We start from the raw sequence: 24,227 nt of genomic DNA, 5'->3' as shown, positions 1-24,227 counted from the left end.
CAAAACAGATGGCACTGTGATAGACTACATCCAATTAGAGTAGAGTGTTGGAGGCTATTTTGTAAATGACATCGCCGAAGTCAAGGATCGGTAGGATAGTCAGTTTTACGAGGGCATGTTTGGCAGCATGAGTGAAGGAGGCTTTGTTGCAAAATAGGAAGCCGATTCTAGATCTAACTTTTGATTGGAGATGCTTAATGTGAGTCTGGAAGGAGAGTTTACAGTCTAACCAGACACTTAGGTATTTGTAGTTGTCCACATACTCTAGGTCAGACCCGCCGAGAGTAGTGATTCTAGTTGGGTGGGCGGGTGCAAGCAGCGTTTGGTTGAAGAGCATACATTTAGTTTTACTAGTGTTTAAGAGCAGTTGGAGGCTACGTAAGGAGTGTTGTATGGTGTTGAAGCTCGTTTGGAGGTTTGTTAACACAGTGTCCAATGAAGGGCCAGATGTATACAAAATGGTGTCGTCCGCATAGAGGTGGATCCGAGCGTGACCAGCAGCAAGAGCGATATCATTGATATACACATAGAATAGAGTCGGCCCAAGAATTGAACCCTGTGGCACCCCCATAGAGACTGCCAGAGGTCCAGACAACAGGCCCTCCGATTTGACACATTGAACTATCTGAGAAGTAGTTGGTGAACCAGGCGAGGCAGTCATTTGAGAAACCAAGGCTATTTAGTCTGCCAATAAGAATGCGGTGGTTGACAGAGTCGAAAGCCTTGGCCAGGTCGATGATGACGGCTGCGCAGTACTGTCTTTTATCGATCGCGGTTATAATATCCTTTAGGATCTTGAGCGTGGCTGAGGTGGACCCATGACCAGCTCGGAAACCGGATTGCATAGCGGAGAAGGTACGGTGGGATTCGAAATGGTCGGTGATCTGTTTGTTAACTTGGCTTTCAAATACTTTCGAAAGGCAGGGCAGGATGGATATAGGTCTGTAACAGTTTGGATCTATTGATGTTTTTTAACGCTTGTGTGACACCAAAATAAAATTCTGATTCAGAAATACAGTAGGCCTGCATGGCTGTCTAGGGTCATTTACACATTCTGGGGTAGTCCCAATCTGCACCGCCACCATTCCGTGCCTGATAGGGTGGCATTTCAGATGCACACTATCTATTCCCTATATAGTGCACTACTTTTGACCAGAGCCCTATGCTGGCCCTGGTCAAATGAAGTGCACTATATAGGAAATAGGGTGTTATCTGCTTTGGGGGTCTTGTGAAGAAGCTGACCTTACAGTCCAGGTACAGTGTCTCCACCTGGCCATTGTCTCGGCTGGAGATGATCTGCATGACGTTGGCACTGCCAAAGCTCTTCTCCTCTACCTTCTCCACCGCTCGGATCCTGGGCAGGGAGATGAAGAAGCTCTTCTGTGATAGCAGGGAAAACAATTCAATTAAATATAACTTTATCTGTCACCTTACCTTAGAATTACTACAGCCCGAGTTCCAGTCTGTTTGTGCTATCATGCCAACCCCTCGTCACTCATGTTCATGCCAACCATGACAAATAAATAGTTTGGCTTGACAAAGACAGCAATGGAGTTAGCAAGAGCACAAACAGGAAATGGGAAAAGGCTAGAATGACTATACTACAGTGGTGTTTTAGACACATACAATACAAAGGCACAGAAATAATAGACAATAGGACAAGAAAACAGTAATAAAATGAATTCCTCCGTGATAGTGGGAAGACAAGAGGGGATGTGGGAGAGATTGTGTTTCATGTAGCGTTTTTCACTCAAGAGCTTTGTAGTAGCTGCCATTGGATGCCTGGAAACAAATACCTGCGTAGTGTTCATTATTAACCAAAAGGAAGATAACGGACTGAAACAGAACTTATCCAATAAAAATAAACTTCACAAAAATAATAAAAGGGCTACAGTATCAATAAATGTCAATGATTGACTCTAACTACAAAAGGTGATCTTGTCAAGCTAATAAGGCACCCACCTTGGAGTGCTGGGTCCGGGCGTAGGACAGGGTGTCTTTGCTGAGGGTGACATAGTACTTCTTAAAAGGCGACGTCATCAGTATACTCTTGTCCTTGGTCCTGTGTAGGAGAATGAAGCCCTCCTTCTCCATGGAGCCACACTGGAGACTCATCCTCTGCTGCAGGCCCAGGTCTGGAATACACAGTAGTGTCAGTGTCAAGTCATAGGGAATCACTCACAACTAGCTAGCATGGCTAACATCTTAGCATCCCTAAACATAACAGTAGCATTTGACTTAACCTCTACTATAGGTCCAGGTCTGGAACACACAGCAGAGTCAAGTCAGCCCATTTGGAATCACAGCTAGCATATATGGCTAACTACTTTAGCTTCCCTAAACACACAGCAGTGTCAGTCCATAGGAAACCACACACAGCTAGCATGGCTAATTTCTTAGCAACCCTAAAGGTAACATATTGTTTGATTTGATCTCTACTATCAACATAGATAAGCTAAAATAGTTGAATTATACTGAACAAAAATATAAATGCAACACGTAAAGTGTTGGTCCCATGTTTCATGAGCTGAAATAAAAGATCCCAGACATCTTCCATACGCACAAAAAGCTTATTTATCTTACATTTTTTGCACACATTTGTTTACATCCTTGTTAGTGAGCATTTCTCCTTTGCCAAGATAATCCATCCACCAGACAGGTGTGGTATATCAACAAGCTGATTAAACAGCATGATCATTACACAGGTGCACCTTGTGCTGGGGACAACAAAAGGCCACTCTAAAATGTGCAGTTTTGTCACACAACACAATGCCACAGATGGCTCAAGTTTTGAGGGACCGTGCAATTGGCATGCAGACTGCAGGAATGTTCACAAGAGCTGTTGCCAGATAATTGAATGTTAATTTCTCATTAGGCCCTACCATAAGCTGACTCCAACATCGTTTGGCAGTACGTCCAACCAGCCTCAAAACCACAGACCACGCGTAACCACGCCAGCCCAGGACCTCCACATCCGGCTTATTCACCTGCGTGATCGTCTGAGACCAGCCACCCGGACAGCTGATGAAACTGAGGAGTATTTCTGTCTGTAATAAAGCCCTTTTGTGGGGAAAAACTCATTCTAATTGGCTGGGCCTATGCCCAGGCATGTGAAATCCATAGATTAGGGCCTAATGAATTTATTTCAACTGACTGATTTCCTTATATGAACTGTGACTCAGTAAAATTGCTGAAATTGTTGCATATTGCGTTTATATTTTTGTTCAGTATATTGTATTAGTCAAGTCAGTGATTTCAGTTAGTGGCATGGCAAACACTTCAAAGCAATCCTGAAGTGAAAGTTGTTCACATTAAATGACAGTCAGATACATTTTCTTTCTAACCACCAGCTAACCATATAGAATTAGCTAATAACATTATAAGAGCATGGGAGATATCTTGTTGAGTTTACCCTCTGATGACTACATATATGCTAAAGATAGCATTTGGCTAACTTTAATTTTGCTAGGGAATTTGCTTACAGCTAACCACATATTATAAGAGCATGGAAGATATGTTGTAGTGGTTACCCTGTAAAGTATTGGAGATATATTGTAGAGTTTTCCCTTTGAGGACTACAAATATGCTAAGGATATACAGTACCAGTCAAAAGTTTGGACACACCTACTCATTCAAGGGTAAAAGTAGTCCAGTGTAGCTCAGTTGGTAGAGCATGGCGCTTGCAACACCAGGGTTGTGGGTTCGATTCCCACGGGGGGCCAGTATGAAAATGTATGCACTCACTTTTTTCTTCTTTTTTTTTTACTATTTTCTACATTGTAGAATAATAGTGAATACATCAAAACTATGAAATAACACATATGGAATCATGTAGAAACCAAAAAAAGTGTTAAACAAATCAAAATATATTTTATATTTGAGATTCTTCAAATAGCCACCCTTTGCCTTGATGACAGCTTTGCACACTCTTGGCATTCTCTCAACCAGCTTCACCTGGAATGCTTTTCCAACAGTCTTGAAGGAGTTCCCACATATACTGAGCACTTGTTGGCTGCTTTTCCTTCACTCTGCCGTCCAACTCATCCCAAACCATCTCAATTGGGTTGAGGTCGGGGGATTGTGGAGGCCAGGTCATCTGATGCAGCACTCCATCACTCTACTTCTTGGTAAAATAGCCCTTACACAGCCTGGAGGTGTGTTGGGTCATTGTCCTATTGAAAAACAAATGATAGTCCCACTAAGCCTTAACAAGATGGGATGGCGTATCGCTGCAGAATGCTGTGGTAGCCATGCTGGTTAAGTGTGCCTTGAATTCTAAATGAATCACAGACAGTGTCACCAGCAAAGCACCCCCACACCATAACACCTCCTCCTCCATGCTTTACGGTGGGAACTACACATGCAGAGATCATCCGTTCACCCACACCGCGTCTCACAAAGACACAGCGGTTGGAACCAAAAATCTCAAATTTGGACTCCAGACCAAAGGACACATTTCCACCGGTCTAATGTCCATTGCTCGTGTTTCTTGGCTCAAGCAAGTCTCTTCTTATTATTGGTGTCCTTTAGTAGTGGTTTACTTGCAGCAATTCGACCATGAAGGCCTGATTCACACAGTCCCCTCTGAACAGTTGATGTTGAGATGTGTCTGTTACTTGAACTCTATGAAGCATTTATTTGGGCTTCAATTTCTGAGGCTGGTAACTCTAATGAACTTATCCTCTGCAGCAGAGGTAACTCTGGGTCTTCCATTCCTGTGGCGGTCCTCATGAGAGCCAGTGTCATCATAGCGCTTGATGGTTTTTGCGACTGCACTTGAAGAAACGTTCAAAGTTCTTGAAATGTCAGTATTGACTGACCTTCATGTCTTAAAGTAATGATGGACTGTCGTTTCTCTTTGCTTATTTGAGCTGTTATTGCCATAACATGGACTTGGTATTTTACCAAATAGGGCTATCTATACCAACCCTACCTTGTCACAACACAACTGATTGGCTCAAACGCATTAAGAAGGAAATAAATTCCACAAATGAACTTTTAAGAAGGCACACCTGTTAATTGAAATGCATTCCAGGTGACTACCTCATAAAGCTGGTTGAGAGAATGCCAAGAGTGTGCAAAGCTGTAATCAAGGCAAAGGGTGGCTATTTGAAGAATCTCAAATATAAAATATATTTTCAATTGTTTAACACTTTTTTGGTTACTACATGATACCATGTGTGTTATTTCATAGTTTTGATGTCTTCACTAATATTCTACAATGTAAAACATTGTAAAAATAAAAAACCCTTGAATGAGTAGGTGTGTCCAAACTTTTGACTGGTAGTGTAGCTATTGGCTAACTCCAATTCTGCTAGGAAACATTCTATGTTATCAATAGCAGCGAAGGCTGAATTACCATTTTAATTGCATACACTATATATACAAAAGTATGTGGACATCCCTTCAAATTAGTGGATTCATCCATTTCAGCCATACCCGTTGCTGACAGGTGTATAAAATCAAGCACACAGCCATGCAATCTCCATAGACAAACATTGGCAGTAGAACGGCCTTACTGAAGAGCTCAGTGACTTTCAACGTGCCATCTAGGCACCTTTCCAACAAGTCAGTTCGTCAAATTTCTGCCCTGCTAGAGCTGCCCCGGTCAACTGTAAGTGCTGTTATTGTGAAGTGGAAACATCTAGGAGCAACAACGGCTCATCCGCAAAGTGGTATGCCACACAAGCTCACAAAACGGGACCGCAGAGGGCTGAAGCGCGTACAAATCGTCTCTCCTCGGTTGCAACACTCACTACCGAGTTCCAAACTGCCTCTGGAAGCAACGTTAGCACATGAACTGTTCGTCAGAAGGTTCATGAAATGGGTTTCCATGGCCGAGCAGCCGCACACAAGCCTAAGATCACTATGCGCAATGCCAAGCATCGGCTGGAGTGGTGTAAAGCTCGCCGCCATTGGACTCTGGAGCAGTGGAAACGCGTTCTCTGGAGTGAAGAATCATGCTTCACCATCTGGCAGTCCGATAGATTAATCTGGGTTTGGCGGATGCCAGGTGAACGCTACCTGCCCGAATGCATAGTGCCAACTGTAAAGTTTGGTGGTGGAGGAATAATGGTCTGGAGCTGTTTTTCATGGTTCGGGCTAGGGCCCTTAGTTTCAGTTAAGGGAAATCTTAACGCTACAGCATACAATGACATTTTAGATGATTCTGTGCTTCCAACTTTGTGGCAACAGTTTCGGGAAGGCCCTTTCCTGTTTCAGCATGACAATGCCCCCATGCACAAAGCGAGGTCCATACAGAAATGGTTTGTCGAGATCGGTGTGGAAGAACTTGACAGGTCTGCACAGAGCCCTGACCTCAACCCCATCGAACACCTTTGGGATGAATTGGAACGCCGACTGCGAGCAAGGCCTAATCGCCCAACATCAGTGCCTGACCTCACTAATGCTCGTGGCTGAATGGAAGCACGTCCCCGCAGCAATGTTCCATCTAGTGGAAAGCCTTCCCAGAAGAGTGGAGGCTGTTATCAAATCACATTTTATTGGTCACATATACATATTTAGCAGATGTTATTGCGGGTGTAGCGAAATGCTTGTTATAACAGCAAGGGGGGACCAACTCCATATTAATGCCCATGACTTTTGGTCATGTAGTGTATGTTGTAGTATTTACCTTCAGAGTTGTCACAGCTGACCAGTCTACTGATGAAGTCTTTGAGCTGGGTGATGCCCAGCTGGATGGCTGGCTGCAGTGGCACCATCCAGGGCTCTTTGGAGCAGCAGGTCAGAGTGTCCAGGTTACCAATGGTCTGAATGGCCTGGAGGGGGATGGCGGATGGGAGAAGGAGAGTTGTACCACTAAAAGTATATTTATAACACAGATGGCAACTGGGAACTAAATCCACAATTTTGTGCCTACCGTAGCCTGTAGCAGTGTGCGGCCTCACCATTTTGTGCCTAGCTTAGCCAGTAGCAGCAGTGTGCAGCACCACCATTTTGTTCCTACTTTAGCCAGTAGCAGCAGTGTGCGGCACCACCATTTTGTGCCTACCTTAGCCAGTAGCAGCAGTGTGCGACTGGTGCGGGCGTCCGCGTGTTTCTCCCGGAGGTGGAAAAGCTTGGGGGACATGATAGCCGGAGAGATGAAGCGCAGACACAGGAAACTGGTCACGGCTATAAACTTCACCTTCTGCAAACACAGGCCACACAACAGTGATTACACTGAGAGTGGGGGAGTTATCATTAACAGCAACCTGATCAACTTAAAGTTAACTTCTTAAGCTTAATTTTGATTTACTGTGTTGTCCATTGGACATTGCTAAATAACCGGCTAACTTCAAAACAGTCTGAATGAAACAACAACATCCTAGGTATCGAAAATAAACCAACACTTTAAAAACTGAGTAATCCCTTTAAGGATGGGATTAGGGCTGTGGCAATCAACCGGTGATTGTCATGCAAATAACTGCCGTTTTACTGTAATTTACAGGTAATTAACATAAACACATTTAGCATCTCCTGGCTTCCACACATTTCAGCAGAGTAGGCTACCCTGTAATTTGTCATATTAAAAAAGATTCTGATAATGTCTGCAGTCATATAAAGTGTAGTAGAACTACATGAAATGTGTTTATAAAAAGGCCACATTTTCCCCATGCAAAGAAAGAACATATCTGATATAGCCTAGGACTAGTCTACGCGATACGCGCTCAGCCATGCATTGAACAGTATTTTTTGCAAACAGTGATTGAGTTATCTACTGAACTAAAATATAGTTACAGTTTATAAGGAAATCAGTCAATTGAAATAAAAAAAATTAGGCTCTAATCTATAGATTTCACATGACTGGGCAGGCGGCGCAGCCATGGGTTGGCCTGGGAGGGCATAGACCCACCCACTGGGGAGCCAGGCCCATCCAAACATAATTAGTTTTTCCCCATAAAAGGGCTTCATTACAGACAGAAACACTCCTCAGTTTCATCAGCTGTCCGGGTGGCTGGTCAATCCCTCGGGTGAAGAAGCTGGATGTGCAGGTCCTGGGCTGGCGTGGTTACACGTGGTCTGCGGTTGTGAAGCCGGTTGGACGTACTGGCAAATTCTCGAAAACGACGTTGGAAAAATGAACATTCAATTCTTGCAGTCAGCATGCCAATTGCATGCTCCCTCAAACATCTGTGGCATTGTGTTGTGTGATAAAATTACACATTTTAGAGTGGCCTTTTATTGTCCCCAGCACAAGGTGCACCTGTGTAATGATCATGCTGTTTAATCAGCTTCTTGATATGCCACACCTATCAGGTGGATGGATTATCTTGGCAAAGGAGAAATGCTCATTAACAGGGATGTAAACAAATTTGCGTACAAAATTTTCAATAAATAAACTGGAACATTTCTGCAATCTTTTATTTCAGCTCATGAAACATGGGACCAACACTTCACATGTTGCGTTTATATTTTTGTTCAGTATATTATTAGCCTAAATTATGACTATCCAATCTACTCATCACATTAAGAATAGTAGGCTATCTTACATAAGTCTGCAAATGCGATGATGCATTGAATGCTTTATTATACAGTGAGGGAAAAAAGTATTTGATCCCCTGCTGATTTTGTACGTTTGCCCACTGACAAAGACATGATCAGTCTAGAATTTTAATGGTAGGTTTATTTGAACAATAATATAAAATAAATCCAGAAAGACGCATGTCAAAAATGTTATAAATTGATTTGCATTTTAAATGAGGGAAATAAGTATTTGACCCCTCTGCAAAACATGACTTAGTACTTGGTGGCAAAACACTTGTTGGTAATCACAGAGGTCAGACGTTTCTTGTAGTTGGCCACCAGGTTTGCACACATCTCAGGAGGGATTTTGTCCCACTCCTCTTTGCAGATCTTCTCCAAGTCATTAAGGTTTCGAGGCTGACGTTTGGCAACTCGAACCTTCAGCTCCCTCCACAGATTTTCTATGTGATTAAGGTCTGGAGACTGGCTAGGCCACTCCAGGACCTTAATGTGCTTCTTCTTGAGCCACTCCTTTGTTGCCTTGGCCGTGTGTTTTGGGTCATTGTCATGCTGGAATACCCAACCACGACCCATTTTCAATGCCCTGGCTGAGGGAAGGAGGTTCTCACCCAAGATTTGACGGTACATGCCCCCGTCCATCGTCCCTTTGATGCGGTGAAGATGTGCTGACCCCTTAGCAGAAAAACCCCCCCAAAGCATAATGTTTCCACCTCCATGTCTGACGGTGGGGATGGTGTTCTTGGGGTCATAAGCAGCATTCCTCCTCCTCCAAACACAGCGAGTTGATGCCAAAGACCTCGATTTTGGTCTCATCTGACCAGGGGCGGTGTGTTCATTAGGGCGATATGGGCGACGCACTGCCAAACGGGAAAAGGAAGGGATTTTTTTCTAATCAATTATATCACGGCAACAGTAGTTATCAGTGTTCTAATCTAGACGTCTGATCTGCCACTAAATGTCCAATCAGGCTAAAGTCGTGCTTCAAATGCCCCCCCCCCTTTTGGGGCGATTTCAGTCAGGTTGAAAATCGCCCCAGAAGTCTCTCATAGACTCTCATGTAAAAAAATTTTTTTTTAAATATCAGAGCTTTCAATACAATCTCTATGGGTTTCTGAGGGCTTGCACTTACGCGCTTTCGTCATACGTAACATAACCATGAATGTAACTAAGAAAAGAGCGGGTAGCAGCGTCAATCAATTCACGTACTACTATCAAGATGGCTAACGTTCAGTGCAACTCGATTGTCTCTTTGAAAGAAGTTCACATCAAAGACCATTCAAAACGAGCTACTGGAGTGTATGCTAGCGGTCATGAGGGAACATATTGTGGAGGAGGTGAAGTCGGCGAACTTCGTAGCTATCCAAGCTGACGAGACCACGGACGTTTCTACACAGACACAGCTGGTGCTTGTGCTGAGGTACATAGATAGCAACCACAAAGTGCAGGAGCGCTTTTTTGAGTTCCTTCCCATCTCGGAATCAACCTCAGTCTCAATCGCCAGTGTGCTTTTGGAGAGACTGAACGGTATTTTTGCCGACGATGAGAAAGTCAAACTGTGGTGCACTGGCACTGTACCAGGTTCTCATGAGCTACAACCTCCAGGAGACGTTCTCTGAGACTGTGACTCTGTTGAACATCCTCATAACTACTCCAATGACAACAGCTGAAGCTGAGAGATGTTTCTCAACTTTGACACGAGTTAAGACATTCCTGCGAAATTCAATGGGCCAGGAACGTCTGAATGCACTGGCCATGCTTTCCATGGAGAGGGAACTAGTCCTCAGCATGCCTGATTTCAATTAGAAAGTCATTGACCGCTTTGCTGCATTGAAAGAGAGAAGAGAACAGTTTCAGTACAAGTAATGTAGCCTCTCTCTCTTTGTTCCTCCCTGTCTGTCTCTTTAACACACACACGCCCAAATCAGTTCACAGTTGATGTTGTTTAAAATAGTTATTTTTCATTTTAAAAAAAGTAAAAAAAAAAAAATAATCTGTTCATGTTCATTTTTACAAATCTATACAATTGGCCAGAATATGGTTGTTCATATTTACAAATCTATACAATTGGCCAGAATATGGTTGTTCATTTTTACAAAGCCATACAGATAGCTGTGTTTACCTTTTCTAGAAATTATTTTCAAATTCTGTTTTCAGGCAAAATGTCTATCACTGTTCATTTTCACAACTATATACAAGAGGGCAGAATATGGAAGTCTATAAAAATTTCTTATTACCAATAACTTGCATCAATGTTTTCAGTAGCCTCTATCAAAAGCTCCTGCTTGCTTGTTGTGAATTATGCTCAGGTGCACATATTTCCAATTCAACCATGAGGCAAAAAATGTGGTAAAAGCTCTTGTTGATCCTGCAATCTGAACAAATACCAAGATGCTGTATTTTCAGCTGATATTTCATTTGTTTATGGAAATGCAAATTGTTTATGCAGTGTTGAGGAATGTGAAAGAACACCCTTGATTATTTTTACTGTGATAACTTATTTTGCTTTTGTAAGCCAACACTTTTGAGATCAGTCAATAAATGCTTCTGGCATTGACTTATATGCTGCCCCTGTCTTCATGTTGTTGCTGGACATATCTTTTTGAAAATGTGTGTAGGTCACCTAAATCATCAGAAAAATTGCCCCCCCTGAGAATTTTTTCAGGAGCCGCCACTGCATCTGACCACAACACTTTCATCCAGTTCTCCTCTGAATCATTCAGATGTTCATTGGCAAACTTCAGACGGGCCTGTATATGTGCTTTCTTGAGCAGGGGGACCTTGCGGGCGTTGCAGGATTTCAGTTCTTCACGGCGTAGTGTGTTACCAATTGTTTTCTTGGTGACTATGGTCCCAGCTGCCTTGAGATCATTGACAAGATCCTCCCGTGTAGTTCTGGGCTGATTCCTCACCGTTCTCATGATCATTGCAACTCCACGAGGTGAGATCTTGCATGGAGCCCCAGGCCGAGGGAGATTGACAGTTCTTTAGTGTTTCTTCCATTTGCAAATAATCGCACCAACTGTTGTCACTTTCTCACCAAGCTGCTTGGTGATTGTCTTGTAGCCCATTCCAGCCTTGTGTCGGTCTATAATCTTGTCATTGACATCCTTGGAGAGCACTTTGGTCTTGGCCATGGTGGAGAGTTTGGAATCTGATTGATTGATTGCTTCTGTGGACAGGTGTATTTTATACAGATAACAAACTGAGATTAGGAGCACTCCCTTTAAGAGTGTGCTCCTAATCTCAGCTCGTTACCTGTATAAAAAGACACCTGGGAGCCAGAAATCTTTCTGATTGAGAGGGGGTCAAATACTTATTTCCCTCATTAAAATGCTAATCAATTTATAACATTTTTGACATGCGTTTTTCTGGATTTTTTGTTGTTATTCTGTCTCTCACTGTTCAAATAAACCTACCATTTAAATTATAGACTGATTATTTCTTTGTCAGTGGGCAAACGTAAAAAAAATCAGCAGGGGATCAAATACTTTTTTCCCTCACTGTAAAGGTGCTTTTTTTATGGTGAAAATTAGCTTCCCCAAACTTGAAACTCAAGCTACGCCTATGTATCCCAGGTAGGCTACACTGTTGTAAAGTGGATTAATGTGCTTAATTTTAAGAATTGAGCAATAAATATAGCAGCCCGACCAAGCTGGGATCCTCTTTTAAATGGTGGCCAGTCAAAAGTCACATGCGATTGTGCAATGACTGGGATTATAGGAACACGTTTCACTAGGCTCTGTAGGCTACGTGCTCTCCAACCGTGTTCCAGGAGTCCTAGGCCTATAGGCTACGTTTGGAGTTATTTGGCCACTTTAGTTGTGATACAAACCTTATCAAAACATATACTGTGGGGAAAAAAAGTATTTAGTCAGCCACCAATTGTGCAAGTTCTCCCACTTAAATAGATGAGAGAGGCCTGTAATTTTCATCATAGGTACACGTCAACTATGACAGACAAAATTAGAATTTTTTTTTCAGAAAATCACATTGTAGGATTTTTTATGAATTTATTTGCAAATTATGGTGGAAAATAAGTATTTGGTCAATAACAAAAGTTTCTCAATACTTTGTTATATACACCCTTTGTTGGCAATGACACAGGTCAAACGTTTTCAGTAAGTCTTCACAAGGTTTTCACACACTGTTGCTGGTATTTTGGCCCATTCCTCCATGCAGATCTCCTCTAGAGCAGTGATGTTTTGGGGCTGTCGCTGGGCAACATGGACTTTCAACTCCCTCCAAAGATTTTCTATGGGGTTGAGATCTGGAGACTGGCTAGGCCACTCCAGGCCCTTGAAATGCTTCTTACGAAGCCACTCCTTCGTTGCCCGGGCGGTGTGTTTGGGATCATTGTCATTCTGAAAGACCCAGCCACGTTTCATCTTCAATGCCCTTGCTGATGGAAGGAGGTTTTCACTCAAAATCTCACGATACATGGCCCCATTCATTCTTTCCTTTACACGGATCAGTCGTCCTGGTCCCTTTGCAGAAAAACAGCCCCAAAGCATGATGTTTCCACCCCCATGCTTCACAGTAGGTATGGTGTTCTTTGGATGCAACTCAGCATTCTTTGTCCTCCAAACACGACTAGTTGAGTTTTTACCAAAAAGTTCTATTTTGGTTTCATCTGACCATATGAGATTCTCCCAATACTCTTCTGGATCATTCAAATGCACTCTAGCAAACTTCAGACGGGCCTGGACATGTACTGGCTTAAGCAGGGGGACACGTCTGGCACTGCAGGATTTGAGTCCCTGGCAGCGTAGTGTGTTACTGATGGTAGGCTTTGTTACTTTGGTCCCAGCTCTCTGCAGGTCATTCACTAGGTCCCCCCGTGTGGTTCTGGGATTTTTGCTCACCGTTCTTGTGATCATTTTGACCCCACGGGGTGAGAACTTGCGTGGAGCCCCAGATCGAGGGAGATTATCAGTGGTCTTGTATGTCTTCCATTTCCTAATAATTGCTCCCACAGTTGATTTATTCAAACCAAGCTGCTTACCTATTGCAGATTCAGTCTTCCCAGCCTGGTGCATGTCTACAATTATGTTTCTGGTGTCCTTTGACAGCTCTTTGGTCTTGGCCATAGTGGAGTTTGGAGTGTGACTGTTTGAGGTTGTGGACAGGTGTCTTTTATACTGAAAACAAGTTCAAACAGGTGCCATTAATACAGGTAACGAGTGGAGGACAGAGGAGCCTCTTAAAGAAGAAGTTACAGGTCTGTGAGAGCCAGAAATCTTGCTTGTTTGTAGGTGACCAAATACTTATTTTCCACCATAATTTGCAAATAAATTCATTAAAAATCCTACAATGTGATTTTCTGGATTTTTTTTCTCTCAATGTCTGTCATAGTTGACGTGTACCTATGATGAAAATTACAGGCCTCTCTCATCTTTTTAAGTGGGAGAACTTGCACAATTGGTGGCTGACTAAATACTTTTTTTCCCCACTTTACGCCTATGGGCTAGGCTACATGGTGTGCAACTATGATTTGAAAAAGTCCCCCAAAAAAATGCATACACTTTTTCTTGCCTTAGACTGCACACACTGGGAATTATTCACAAATGATAATACATCATTCACAAGTGATAATACTGTCACCCATCAGACTATTCTCAATTTAATCTCGTCTTTACATATACTAAATAATATATACGGTAAGTGTGAAATTAGTTTTGATTTAGAATGGACCATTATCATGTACCTGTCGGAACAGGGGCAGGAGAAAGAAATAGGTAATCCGTATGCTCTTAAATAGCGAATGGAGGGCGCTTTTCCCGCGGTTCATTTTCATGCCATAAAAGTAGGCTACTTTTGTTGTAAAGCCTGTGGTGGTCCCGTGTGGCTCAGTTGGTAGAGCAGAGCATATGAGCGGAGTGGAGCGGTGAGAATCTCAGCTCCTCGCTCACGGAGCTGTTCACCCCTCCGCTGCCCCCGCTCAAAGCCACATCAGGCCAGTCCGCTCATTATCGCTCTGCGCTCAACGCAGTTTGCATCGCGCTCCACTCAAATCGCCCACCGCTCACTCCAAAAAAGGAAAAAAATCTGCATGTATTTCACTTTTAGCTTAAACCACAGCCTTACCTTATCTCCCCAAGTTTGTTGCATACAGACTCACCTCGGATTATCCATTCTGTCTTGAAACGGGAATCTAACACTGATGCTAAAATGAGATGTTTATCAGTATAGTATATTCCATAGCGAATTGACACGTTGTTTGCCAATGTTTCTGCAAAAGCAGCGATGCCCATTGGAAGTGCAGCGTGAGTGTCATCGGTGAGCAGGGATCTGATTTCTGTGACAGCAGGGAGGATCATCCCCAGCTCCTTCTGCATTTTGTCTGTGAGGTCTGCCAGTGGTGTCAGCACACTGACAAGGTGCGTCAGCTGCCGTACTTGATTCAGGGTGATGTTAGCAACATTAGACTTGAGTTTGTTTTGCCATAACGGATCTTTTTGGAACAACCGGATGAACGACTAAATCATCCGCAGCTGGCTGCTCCATCGAGTGGCGCAGGCATTTGTGGGGCGGACACCTAATTGGTCGGTTTCCTCTGTGTTCAGGGTGCTCTTGCGTACACTTTTCACCAGGTGCTCGACTTTCACTAACAGCCTATTAATGTTGTCGTGCTCGTTAACAGCGTCTTTGATCGCCAGCTGAAGCATGTGAATGGGGCATCTCAGATGTAAATTTGACACAGTAAAGTACTGATTTATCATAGTTTCTACATTAGTGGTTATCACTTCCACATGGACTTGCGAGGGCGCAGGTGGTCCCTCATCCTCCTCTTCATGTTCTGCGCTGCTGCTGGCATCCGCGGTCACTTCACCCTCCGCCTCCTCTTCAGTGCCAGGGAGGAGGTTAAACGACTTGATCATGTTGCTGGCACTGTCAGTGACGACCCAAATCACATGTCGTTGCACGTTCCAATATTTCAGTACACTTTCATACTTTTGGTAAATACGATCTGCGGTATGGTGCCCCTGTATGTGCTCACAGCCCAACAAAACCGTGTGCCCCCGGAACGTCCCATCAATGAAACTGGCCACGATGCCAAGGAAGCTGTGCCCTCTTCTACTGGTCCAAATGTCCGCTGACAGAACGAGTCCATCACCATTTTGCAGTAGGTCTTGCAGTTTGGCTTCCATCTCTTCCAGGGCATGTGGCATGAGCGTGTCCCTTACGGTGTAGCCCGGTTGAGCTGCGCTGGCGAAGTGTTGCATCTCTTCACGTTCTCCTTTACTCAGCGGTTCATAGTCCATGTATATAATTTTTTAAAATGCTACATCCAGCTCTCTTTTTCTCTCCCTTGTTATGGTTGGGCCTTTGCGTGCAGTGAAGAAACTTTTGAATTCCTCAACCCTTTTCTCTTGTTGCTGCTGCTGCTCCTCTCGCTCTATAAAATACAAATTCATGGACGACACAAATTAAATTAAACGAACCATATATTAGGCCTACTTTGAATGACAAAACAAATTTGTTTGAATATTAGGCTATATTTACTTTACACTTTTGTTACAAGTTACCGTATTCAACTTGCTAACCTTTTGCTTTCTTCCCAGCGTGTTCACGTAGCACACTTTCGTGTTTGAGAGATGTGTCTTTTTAGATTCCAAAATGAATCTTTATTGACTGAAACGATGTCACCACATTATTTTTCTAGTACCACATTATCATTGTTAATTAGTTTGATATTAATAGTACACCTGTATGACTTCTCATTTTCCTTTTTGAAGTACTTGGTGAACTCCATTATTGAGCCGGGTTTTGACTGAAAATAGTCTACTGTTGATGACTGTGCAAGACACAGATGGATTCTGGGTCAGGCTTGAGCATGCTTCAGACTTGTGTTGTGAGCGGAGCGAAATTGGAGCGGGACATAGGGCGACGCTCTACCGTTCAAAAGTTTGGGGTCACTTAGAAATGTCCTTGTTTTCGGCAGCTTCATTAAATAGTACCCGCAAAACACCAGTCTCAACGTCAACAGTGAAGAGGCGGACCTTTTAGGCAGAATGGCAAAGAAAAAGCCATATCTCAGACTGGCCAATAAAAATAAAAGATGGGCAGTCTGAGATATGGCTTTTTCTTTGCAACTCTGCCTAGAAGGTCAGCATCCCGGAGTCGCCTCTTCCCTGTTGACGTTGAGACTGGTGTTTTGCAGGTACTATTTAATGAAGCTGCCAGTTGAGGACCTGTGAGGCGTCTGTTTCTCAAACTAGACACTAATGTATTTGTCCTCTTGCTCAGTTGTGCACCGGGGCCTCCCACTCTTTCTATTCTGGTTAGAGCCAGTTTGCGCTGTTCTGTGAAGGGAGTAGTACACAGCGTTGTACCAGATCTTCAGTTTCTTGGCAATTTCTCGCATGGATTAGCCTTCATTTCTCAGAACAAGAATAGACTGATGAGTTTCAGAAGAAAGTTATTTGTTTCTGGCCATTTTGAGCCTGTAATCGAACCCACAATTGCTGATGCTCAAGATACTCAACTATTCTCAAGAAGGCCAGTTTTATTGCTTCTTTAATCAGCACAACAGTTTCCAGCTGTGCTAACATAATTGCAAAAGGGTTTTCTAATGATCTAATTGATCTTTTTAAATGATAAACTTGGATTAGCAAACACAACGTGCCATTGGAACACAGGACTGATGGTTTCTGATAATGGGCCTCTGTACGCCTATGTATATATTCCATTAAAAATCAGCAATTTCCAGCTACAATAGCCATTTACAACATTAACAATGTCTACACTGTATTTCTGATCAATTTGATGTTATTTTAACGGACCAAAAAATAGGTTTTCTTTCGAAAACAAGGACATTTCTAAGTGACCCCAAACTTTTGAACGGAAGTGTAGGCCCCGAACTATACAATGGTAGGGGAAACACTGCTGTTGTACTAACCCTATACTCAGGCTCAGGAAAGCGCTTGTTGACGCACTGGTAGAGCTGTTGGAAGGCCTGGCAGAGTGCAACGGGGCAGTAGGAGGCTGACTGGTTAATCGCATGGAGCAACTCAGAAAGGTAGGACTGCAGGAGGCTGGTGCTCTGCTGGATCACCTCAGCCTCAGTGTGCACCCGGTGGAGGCCCGTACACCTACACACTCACACAAACACACACACACACGTACGCAGATGCAGACATAGACATGGGCAGGCACACACAAACAGGCACACAAAGATTGACATACAAGTCATCTACCAAGTCAGAAACAGTAAGAGACGGAATAATTAGATGTAGCATGTGTGGCTAAGTATGAAAATTAAGATGCATATTATCTTGTGAAAAATAGGAAAAAGACTCCGCACACTTCCAATCAAGGCACATTTCTTTAATTTTACCTGAGCTTTTCGGTCAGTGGACCTTCATCAGAGCATCGAATGACTGAAAGGTCAGCTACTATTAATGAATGTGTATTTGACTGGAAGTGTAGGGACTTTTTCCTATTTCTCCAGTTGCCTTTTGCCTCCAGCACCTTCATTAATCAACACTGGGTGGGAGGTAGATTCTGCCTACATCTCATCTTGAAATCTGTTCTTACCCAGCCTCCTTCAACTCCACTTTGTTAGGGTCCAGCTCCACATACTTTTTCTCTTCAAAGATCCTGTTGATCAAGGGGCCCAGAAGCCTGTGCAGATACTGCATGCCTGCCACCTGTGGTAGTCAGATGGCAAAATGGCCGCCATGCTACAGTATTTGTGGGAAAACATTTTAAGTATGTCATCTTGTGAGGTGGATGTGGGGTGAAGTCAGGCGCAGGACACCGAAGCTAAGTCCAAAAGTTTAATAAAGACAGATCCCAAAAACAAGGCACGGCCTCTAAAACAAAGGAGGCGGAATAATGCCCAATTACGCAAAACATGCGTAAAATACACAGAACACAAAACCCTACACGAAAACACACATGACAGGCGAAATAACAACACACAACTAATCCATACAAACACAGGGAACTAATAGGACACGTAATCATCACAAATCAGACACAGGTGCTAAGGACAGACAAAAGCAATCACACATGGAATCATCCAACGATGGCAGCTAGTACTCCGGGGACGACGAACGCCTTTGCCTGCCCGAACCAGGAGGAGGAGCAGTCTCGGCCGAAACCGTGACAAAGTATCTGTCCAATGCTCCAGTTTTCATTGAAAACATGGCTTATAATGAATTAAAATCATAGTAAAATGGATATCCTTCCATACACACACTATATACACACACACTATATATATATATATATATATATATATATATTAGGGCTGTCAAAAATAGCGCGTTAACGACGTTAATTAGTTGTTTGCTGTTAATTACGTCAATTTTTTTAACGCATTTCACGCATGCGCAGTGTGACAAATTATTCAGGTCAGGAAAGTGGTTGGGAGCTAGAGGCGAGATGGAGCAAGGTGAGCAAAGTGGGCCTATTGACGGATTCAAATATAAAAAGAATGATGATGGTACAGTTAACAAGTACAAGGTTATTTGCAAGATTTGTAAGAAGGAGTTTCAATTTCACCGGAGCTGTTCAAGCTTGAAGTACCATGTCAACGCCAAACATGCGTTTGCTGGGCCGTCAGATTCTGTCATCGCAGCCCTGGACAATCAGGAGCACAAACTCGTTTTGCCGACCGCAGCAGAGTGGGATAAACTGCAGAGGCTGGAGACACTTCTAGAGCCATGCAGGTAAATCAGTCTGTAACTTATCAAATAACATCGCTTTGATTATTTTCTGGAATGAATTAAACCAAGTCAAATATCAATAACATGTATCTATGTAAAAAATAATGATGATGATAATAATAATAATAATAATAATAATAATATGTTGATAACCACTGTTCTAATAATACACTGTCTCTGTGTGCATGTGTGTGTTTGTGTGCGTAGGTATGTAACTGAGCTCCTGGGTGGAGAGGCCTATGTCTCCTGTTCTGTGGTACTACCTTCTCTCTGCCACTTGCGTCTCAAGATGGAAGCCTGTGATGAGGACCCTGCATATGTGGTGAGATTCAAGACCAAGTTCAAGGAGGACCTAGCATCCCGTCAAGAACAGCTCAACAATGCATGGCTCCAGATTGCTACAGTTTTGGATCCTCGTTTCAAAGACTTGAAATGCCTGCCCAAGACAGACAGGGAAGAGGTGTGGACCACACTTGAAGGGATGCTGCAACAAGAATCACCCAGAAGGTCTTCACAGACACATGATGATGGGCCACCCAGGAAGAAAATCAGCCTTCTGCAAATGGGCTCAGATTCAGAATCAGAAGATGAAGAGGTCCAACCTGCCATACAGAGGTACAGAGCAGAGCCCACCATTAAATTGGAGGACTGCCCCTTGAGGTGGTGGGCATCTCATTCAGGAGCCCATGAGAAGCTGGCCTCACTAGCTCACAAATATCTAGCCACTCCTGCAACCACTGTTCCCTGTGAACGACTTTTCTCAGTTGCAGGTCACATTGTGAACAAGAAAAGGTCAGCTTTACTTTCAGAAAATGTGAACAAGTTAGTTTGCCTCAGCAACTGGCTGAAAGATGATGAAGCTCAGTAGATTTGAAAGGTGATGTTCAAACAAAAAGACCAGTTTCAGTGCAACATGTTATAGTAGTTAGCAACTGGATTTTTTGAGCAACTGGATTAAAGAATGGAGGAAAAGGTAAAAGATTGTTCTTTGGTTTGATTTAAAAGTTTTATTGAAAATGTTTTTTTCCACAGATGACTCAAATTGTGCAAAAATGTGGTAGGTCACTGTTATGATTTGACTACATTTATTGCTTTCTGTTCAATTGAATACTGTAAATTGTACATCCTGGTTAAGAGGAATGCCAAAGAGGAAGTGATGGAACATTACAAAGACAAATATTATGGTGTGTAGTATGTTTCAGCTTGATTTAAAACACCATTATTTGGCTGTGTTAATAAACAGACATAATATGAAAATGATGTATCTGTGTCCTGTTATTTATCTTTTGGTATGCATTTCAGAAAAAAAATGGTTAGGATTCAGGTGTAATTGCAAATAGTGATTAATCATGATTAATCCACTGAAAATTCTGATTAATTTGATTAAAAATTTTAATCATTTGACAGCCCTAATATATATATATATATATATATATATATATATATATATATATATATATATATATATATATATATATATATATATATATATACACACACACTATATATATATATATATCTATATATATATATCTATATATCTATATATATATATATATATATATATATATATATATATATATAGGGTTTGTCTTTATTTTTAAATTTTTTTACATTGTAGAATAAAAGTGAAGACATCAAAACTATGAAATAACACATATGGAATCATGTAGTAACCAAAAAAGTGTTCAACAAATCAAAATATATTTTATATTTGAGATTCTTCAAGTAGCCACCTTTTGCCTTGATGACAGCTTTGCACACTCTTGGCATTCTCTCAACCAGCTTCATGAAGTAGTCACCTGGAATGCATTTCAATTAACAGGTGTGCCTTCTTAAAAGTTAATTTGTGGAATTTCTTTCCTTCTTAATGCGTTTGAGCCAATCAGTTGTGTTGTGACAAGGTAGGGTTGGTATACAGAAGACAGCCCTATTTGGTAAAATACCAAGTCCATATTATGGCAAGAACAGCTCAAATAAGCAAAGAGAAAAGACAGTCTATCATTACTTTAAGACATGAAGGTCAGTCAATACAGAACATTTAAAGAACTTTTAAAGTTTCTTCAAGTGCAGTCGCAAAAACCATCAAGCGCTATGATGAAACTGGTTCTCATGAGGACCGCCACAGGAAAGGAAGACCCAGAGTTACCTCTGCTGCAGAGGATAAGTTCATTAGAGTTACCAGCCTCAGAAATTGCAGCCCAAATAAATGCTTCACAGAGTTCAAGTAACAGACACATCTCAACATCAACTGTTGAGGGGACTGTGTGAAGCAGGCCTTCATGGTCGAATTGCTGCAAAGAAACCACTACTAAAGGACACCAATAAGAAGAGGAGACCTGCTTGGGCCAAGAAACACGAGCAATGGACATTAGACCGGTGGAAATGTGTCCTTTGGTCTGGAGTCCAAATTAGACATTTTTGGTTCAAACCGCTGTGTCTTTGTGAGACGCGGTGTGGGTGAACGGATGATCTCCGCATGTGTAGTTCCCACTGTAAAGCATGGAGGAGGAGGTGTTATGGTGTGGGGGTGCTTTGCTGGTGACACGGTCTGTGATTCATTTAGAATTCAAGGCACACTTACCCAGCATGGCTACCACAGCATTCTGCAGCGATACGCCATCCCGTCTGGTTTGGGCTTAGTGGAACTATCATTTGTTTTTCAACAGGACAATGACCCAATGACCTCCAGGCTGTGTAAGGGCTATTTTACCAAGAAGGAGAGTGATGGAGTGCTGCATCAGATGACCTGGCCTCCACAATCCCCCGACCTCAATCCAATTGAGATGGTTTGGGATGAGTCGGACCGCCAAGTGAAGGAAAAGCAGCCAACAAGTGCTCAGCATATGTGGGAACTCCTTCAAGACTGTTGGAAAATCATTCCAGGTGAAGCTGGTTGAGAGAATGCCAAGAATGTGCAAAGCTGTCATCAAGGCAAAGGGTGGCTATTTGAAGAATCTCAAATCTCAAATATATTTTGATTTGTTTAACACTTTTTTAGTTACTACATGATTCCATATGTGTTATTTCATAGTGTTGATGTCTTCACTATTATTGTAGAAAATAGTAAAAATTAAGAAAAACCCTTGAATGAGTAGGTGTGTCACACACACACACACACACACACACACACACACCTGTTGCCGGAAATAGGGTTTACCTTTAAAAATGACTCCATGGACTTCGAAGCCAAGGAGTTGCTGCGAAACAAGGTGTTGGGTTCACCTGAGGAAAGAGATCAACGACAACAGCCAGCAATGAAATAAGGAAGTCCATAAATATAAAGTGCTATTATCACTTTACTACAGATGATCAACCACTAAACGTTAAAGAGTGCAACTACACTGAACAAAAATATAAAACGCAACATGCAACAATTTCAAATATTTGACTGAGTTACAGTTCACATAAGGAAATCAATTGAAATAAATTCATTAGGCCCAAATACATGGATTTCATATGACTGGGAATACATATATGCATCTGTTAGTCACAGACACCTTAAAAATGTAGGAGCATGGATCAGAAAACCAGCCAGTATCTGGTGTGACCATCATTTGCCTCATTCAGAGCGACACATCTCCTTCGCATAGAGTTGATCATTTGCCTCATACCCCACCGCCACCATGGGGCACTCTGTTCACAACGTTGACATCAGCAAACCGCTCGCCCACATGACGCCATACACGCTATCTGCCATCTGTCCGGTACAGGTGAATCTGCGATTCATCCGTGAAGAGCACACTTCTCCAGCATGCCAGTGGCTATCTAAGGTGAGCATTTTCCCAGTGAAGTCGGGAACGACGTCAAACTGCAGTCAGGTCAAGACCCTGGTGAGGACGACGAGCACGCAGATGAGCTTCCCGAGACGGTTTCTGACAGTTTGTGAAGAAATTCATCAGCTGTCCGGGTGGCTGGTCTCAGACAATTCCGCAGGTGAAGAAGCCGGATGTGGAGGTCCTGGGCTGGCGTGGATACACGTGGTCTGCGGTTGTGAGGCCAGTTGGATGTACTGCCAAATTCTCTAAAACAATGTTGGAGGCGGCTTATGGTCGAGAAATGAACATTCAATTCTTTGGCAACAGCTCTGGTGGACATTCCTGCAGTCAGCATGCCAATTGCACGCTCCGTCAAAACTTGAGATATCTGTGGCATTGTGTTGTGTGACAAAACTGCACATTTTAGAGTGGCCTTTTATTGTTCCCAGCACAAGTCGCACCTGTGTACCCATCATGCTGTTTAATCAGCTTCTTGATATGCCACACCTGTCAGGTAGATGGATTAGCTTGGCAAAGGAGAAATGTTCACTAACAAGGATGTAAACAAATTTGAGAGAAATACGCTTTTTGTGCATATGGAACATTTCTGGGATCTTTTATTTCAGCTCATGAAACATGGGACCAACACTTTACATGCTGCGTTTCTGTTTTTGTTCAGTATAAGTAAGGGATAATCAACGGGTGGCTATGCGTACTCTGGAAAATAGTGCACAACGCATAGAGCCCTGAGTTGATTATTCCTTTTATACCATGGCTATAAATTAACATTTTCTGCTAGAAATGTATTCATTTGCCAGTAGAAATATGACAACATCCACTGAAGTAGCTAGCAAGTGTACTAGCTACTTCAGTGGATGTTGACACATTTCAAGTTTACTAGCTAGCTAGCTACAGTAGTTGCCCTGGTAACCAAACAAACAGACTTGCTAGCTTAGCTAACCAAATCATCCTCCTACCTTCCTTTTATGAAAATCGAATTCAACAATGCCAATAATGTTTTCAATTCGACTTTTGCTTTCAAAAGCAGCTCAAAAATAGAACATGTAAGAATGAACTTCATAGCCATTGAATTATACCGTGTAATTATACTGTGCTTTATAGGGAATTATACAACGGCTGGGTCTAATCCTGTATGCTGATTGGTTAAAACCGCATTCCAGCCGGTGTGTATTCCACAAGTTACCAGCAGCTAAATTTATGACGTTGAACTGCCTATTTACTCTGTTCCATCTGACTGCGCAATCCACTGTCTCATCAGCTCAGCAACAATCAACAATGAGCTGATCAT

The 24,227-nt window shown here is 42.5% G+C and overlaps 1 protein-coding gene across 1 annotated transcript in view; it reads right to left on the bottom strand.

Moving 5' to 3' along the window:
- rasa4 (RAS p21 protein activator 4) overlaps positions 1–24,227 on the bottom strand; it is a 103,829-nt gene that overhangs the window by 14,799 nt on the left and 64,803 nt on the right. The window contains exons 11-17 of the mRNA XM_041893711.2: positions 22,321–22,385; positions 18,025–18,137; positions 17,387–17,579; positions 7,013–7,150; positions 6,635–6,779; positions 1,963–2,135; positions 1,243–1,380 (exon numbers count right to left, since the gene is read on the bottom strand). Of these exons, the coding sequence (XP_041749645.2) occupies positions 1,243–1,380; positions 1,963–2,135; positions 6,635–6,779; positions 7,013–7,150; positions 17,387–17,579; positions 18,025–18,137; positions 22,321–22,385 (965 nt within the window). The remainder of the gene's footprint in view (positions 1–1,242; positions 1,381–1,962; positions 2,136–6,634; positions 6,780–7,012; positions 7,151–17,386; positions 17,580–18,024; positions 18,138–22,320; positions 22,386–24,227) is intronic.

This window comes from Coregonus clupeaformis, chromosome 13 (assembly GCF_020615455.1).
Source record: "Coregonus clupeaformis isolate EN_2021a chromosome 13, ASM2061545v1, whole genome shotgun sequence".
Classification (NCBI taxonomy): Eukaryota; Metazoa; Chordata; class Actinopteri; order Salmoniformes; family Salmonidae; genus Coregonus; species Coregonus clupeaformis.
This window is presented reverse-complemented; position numbering and strand designations above follow the sequence as displayed.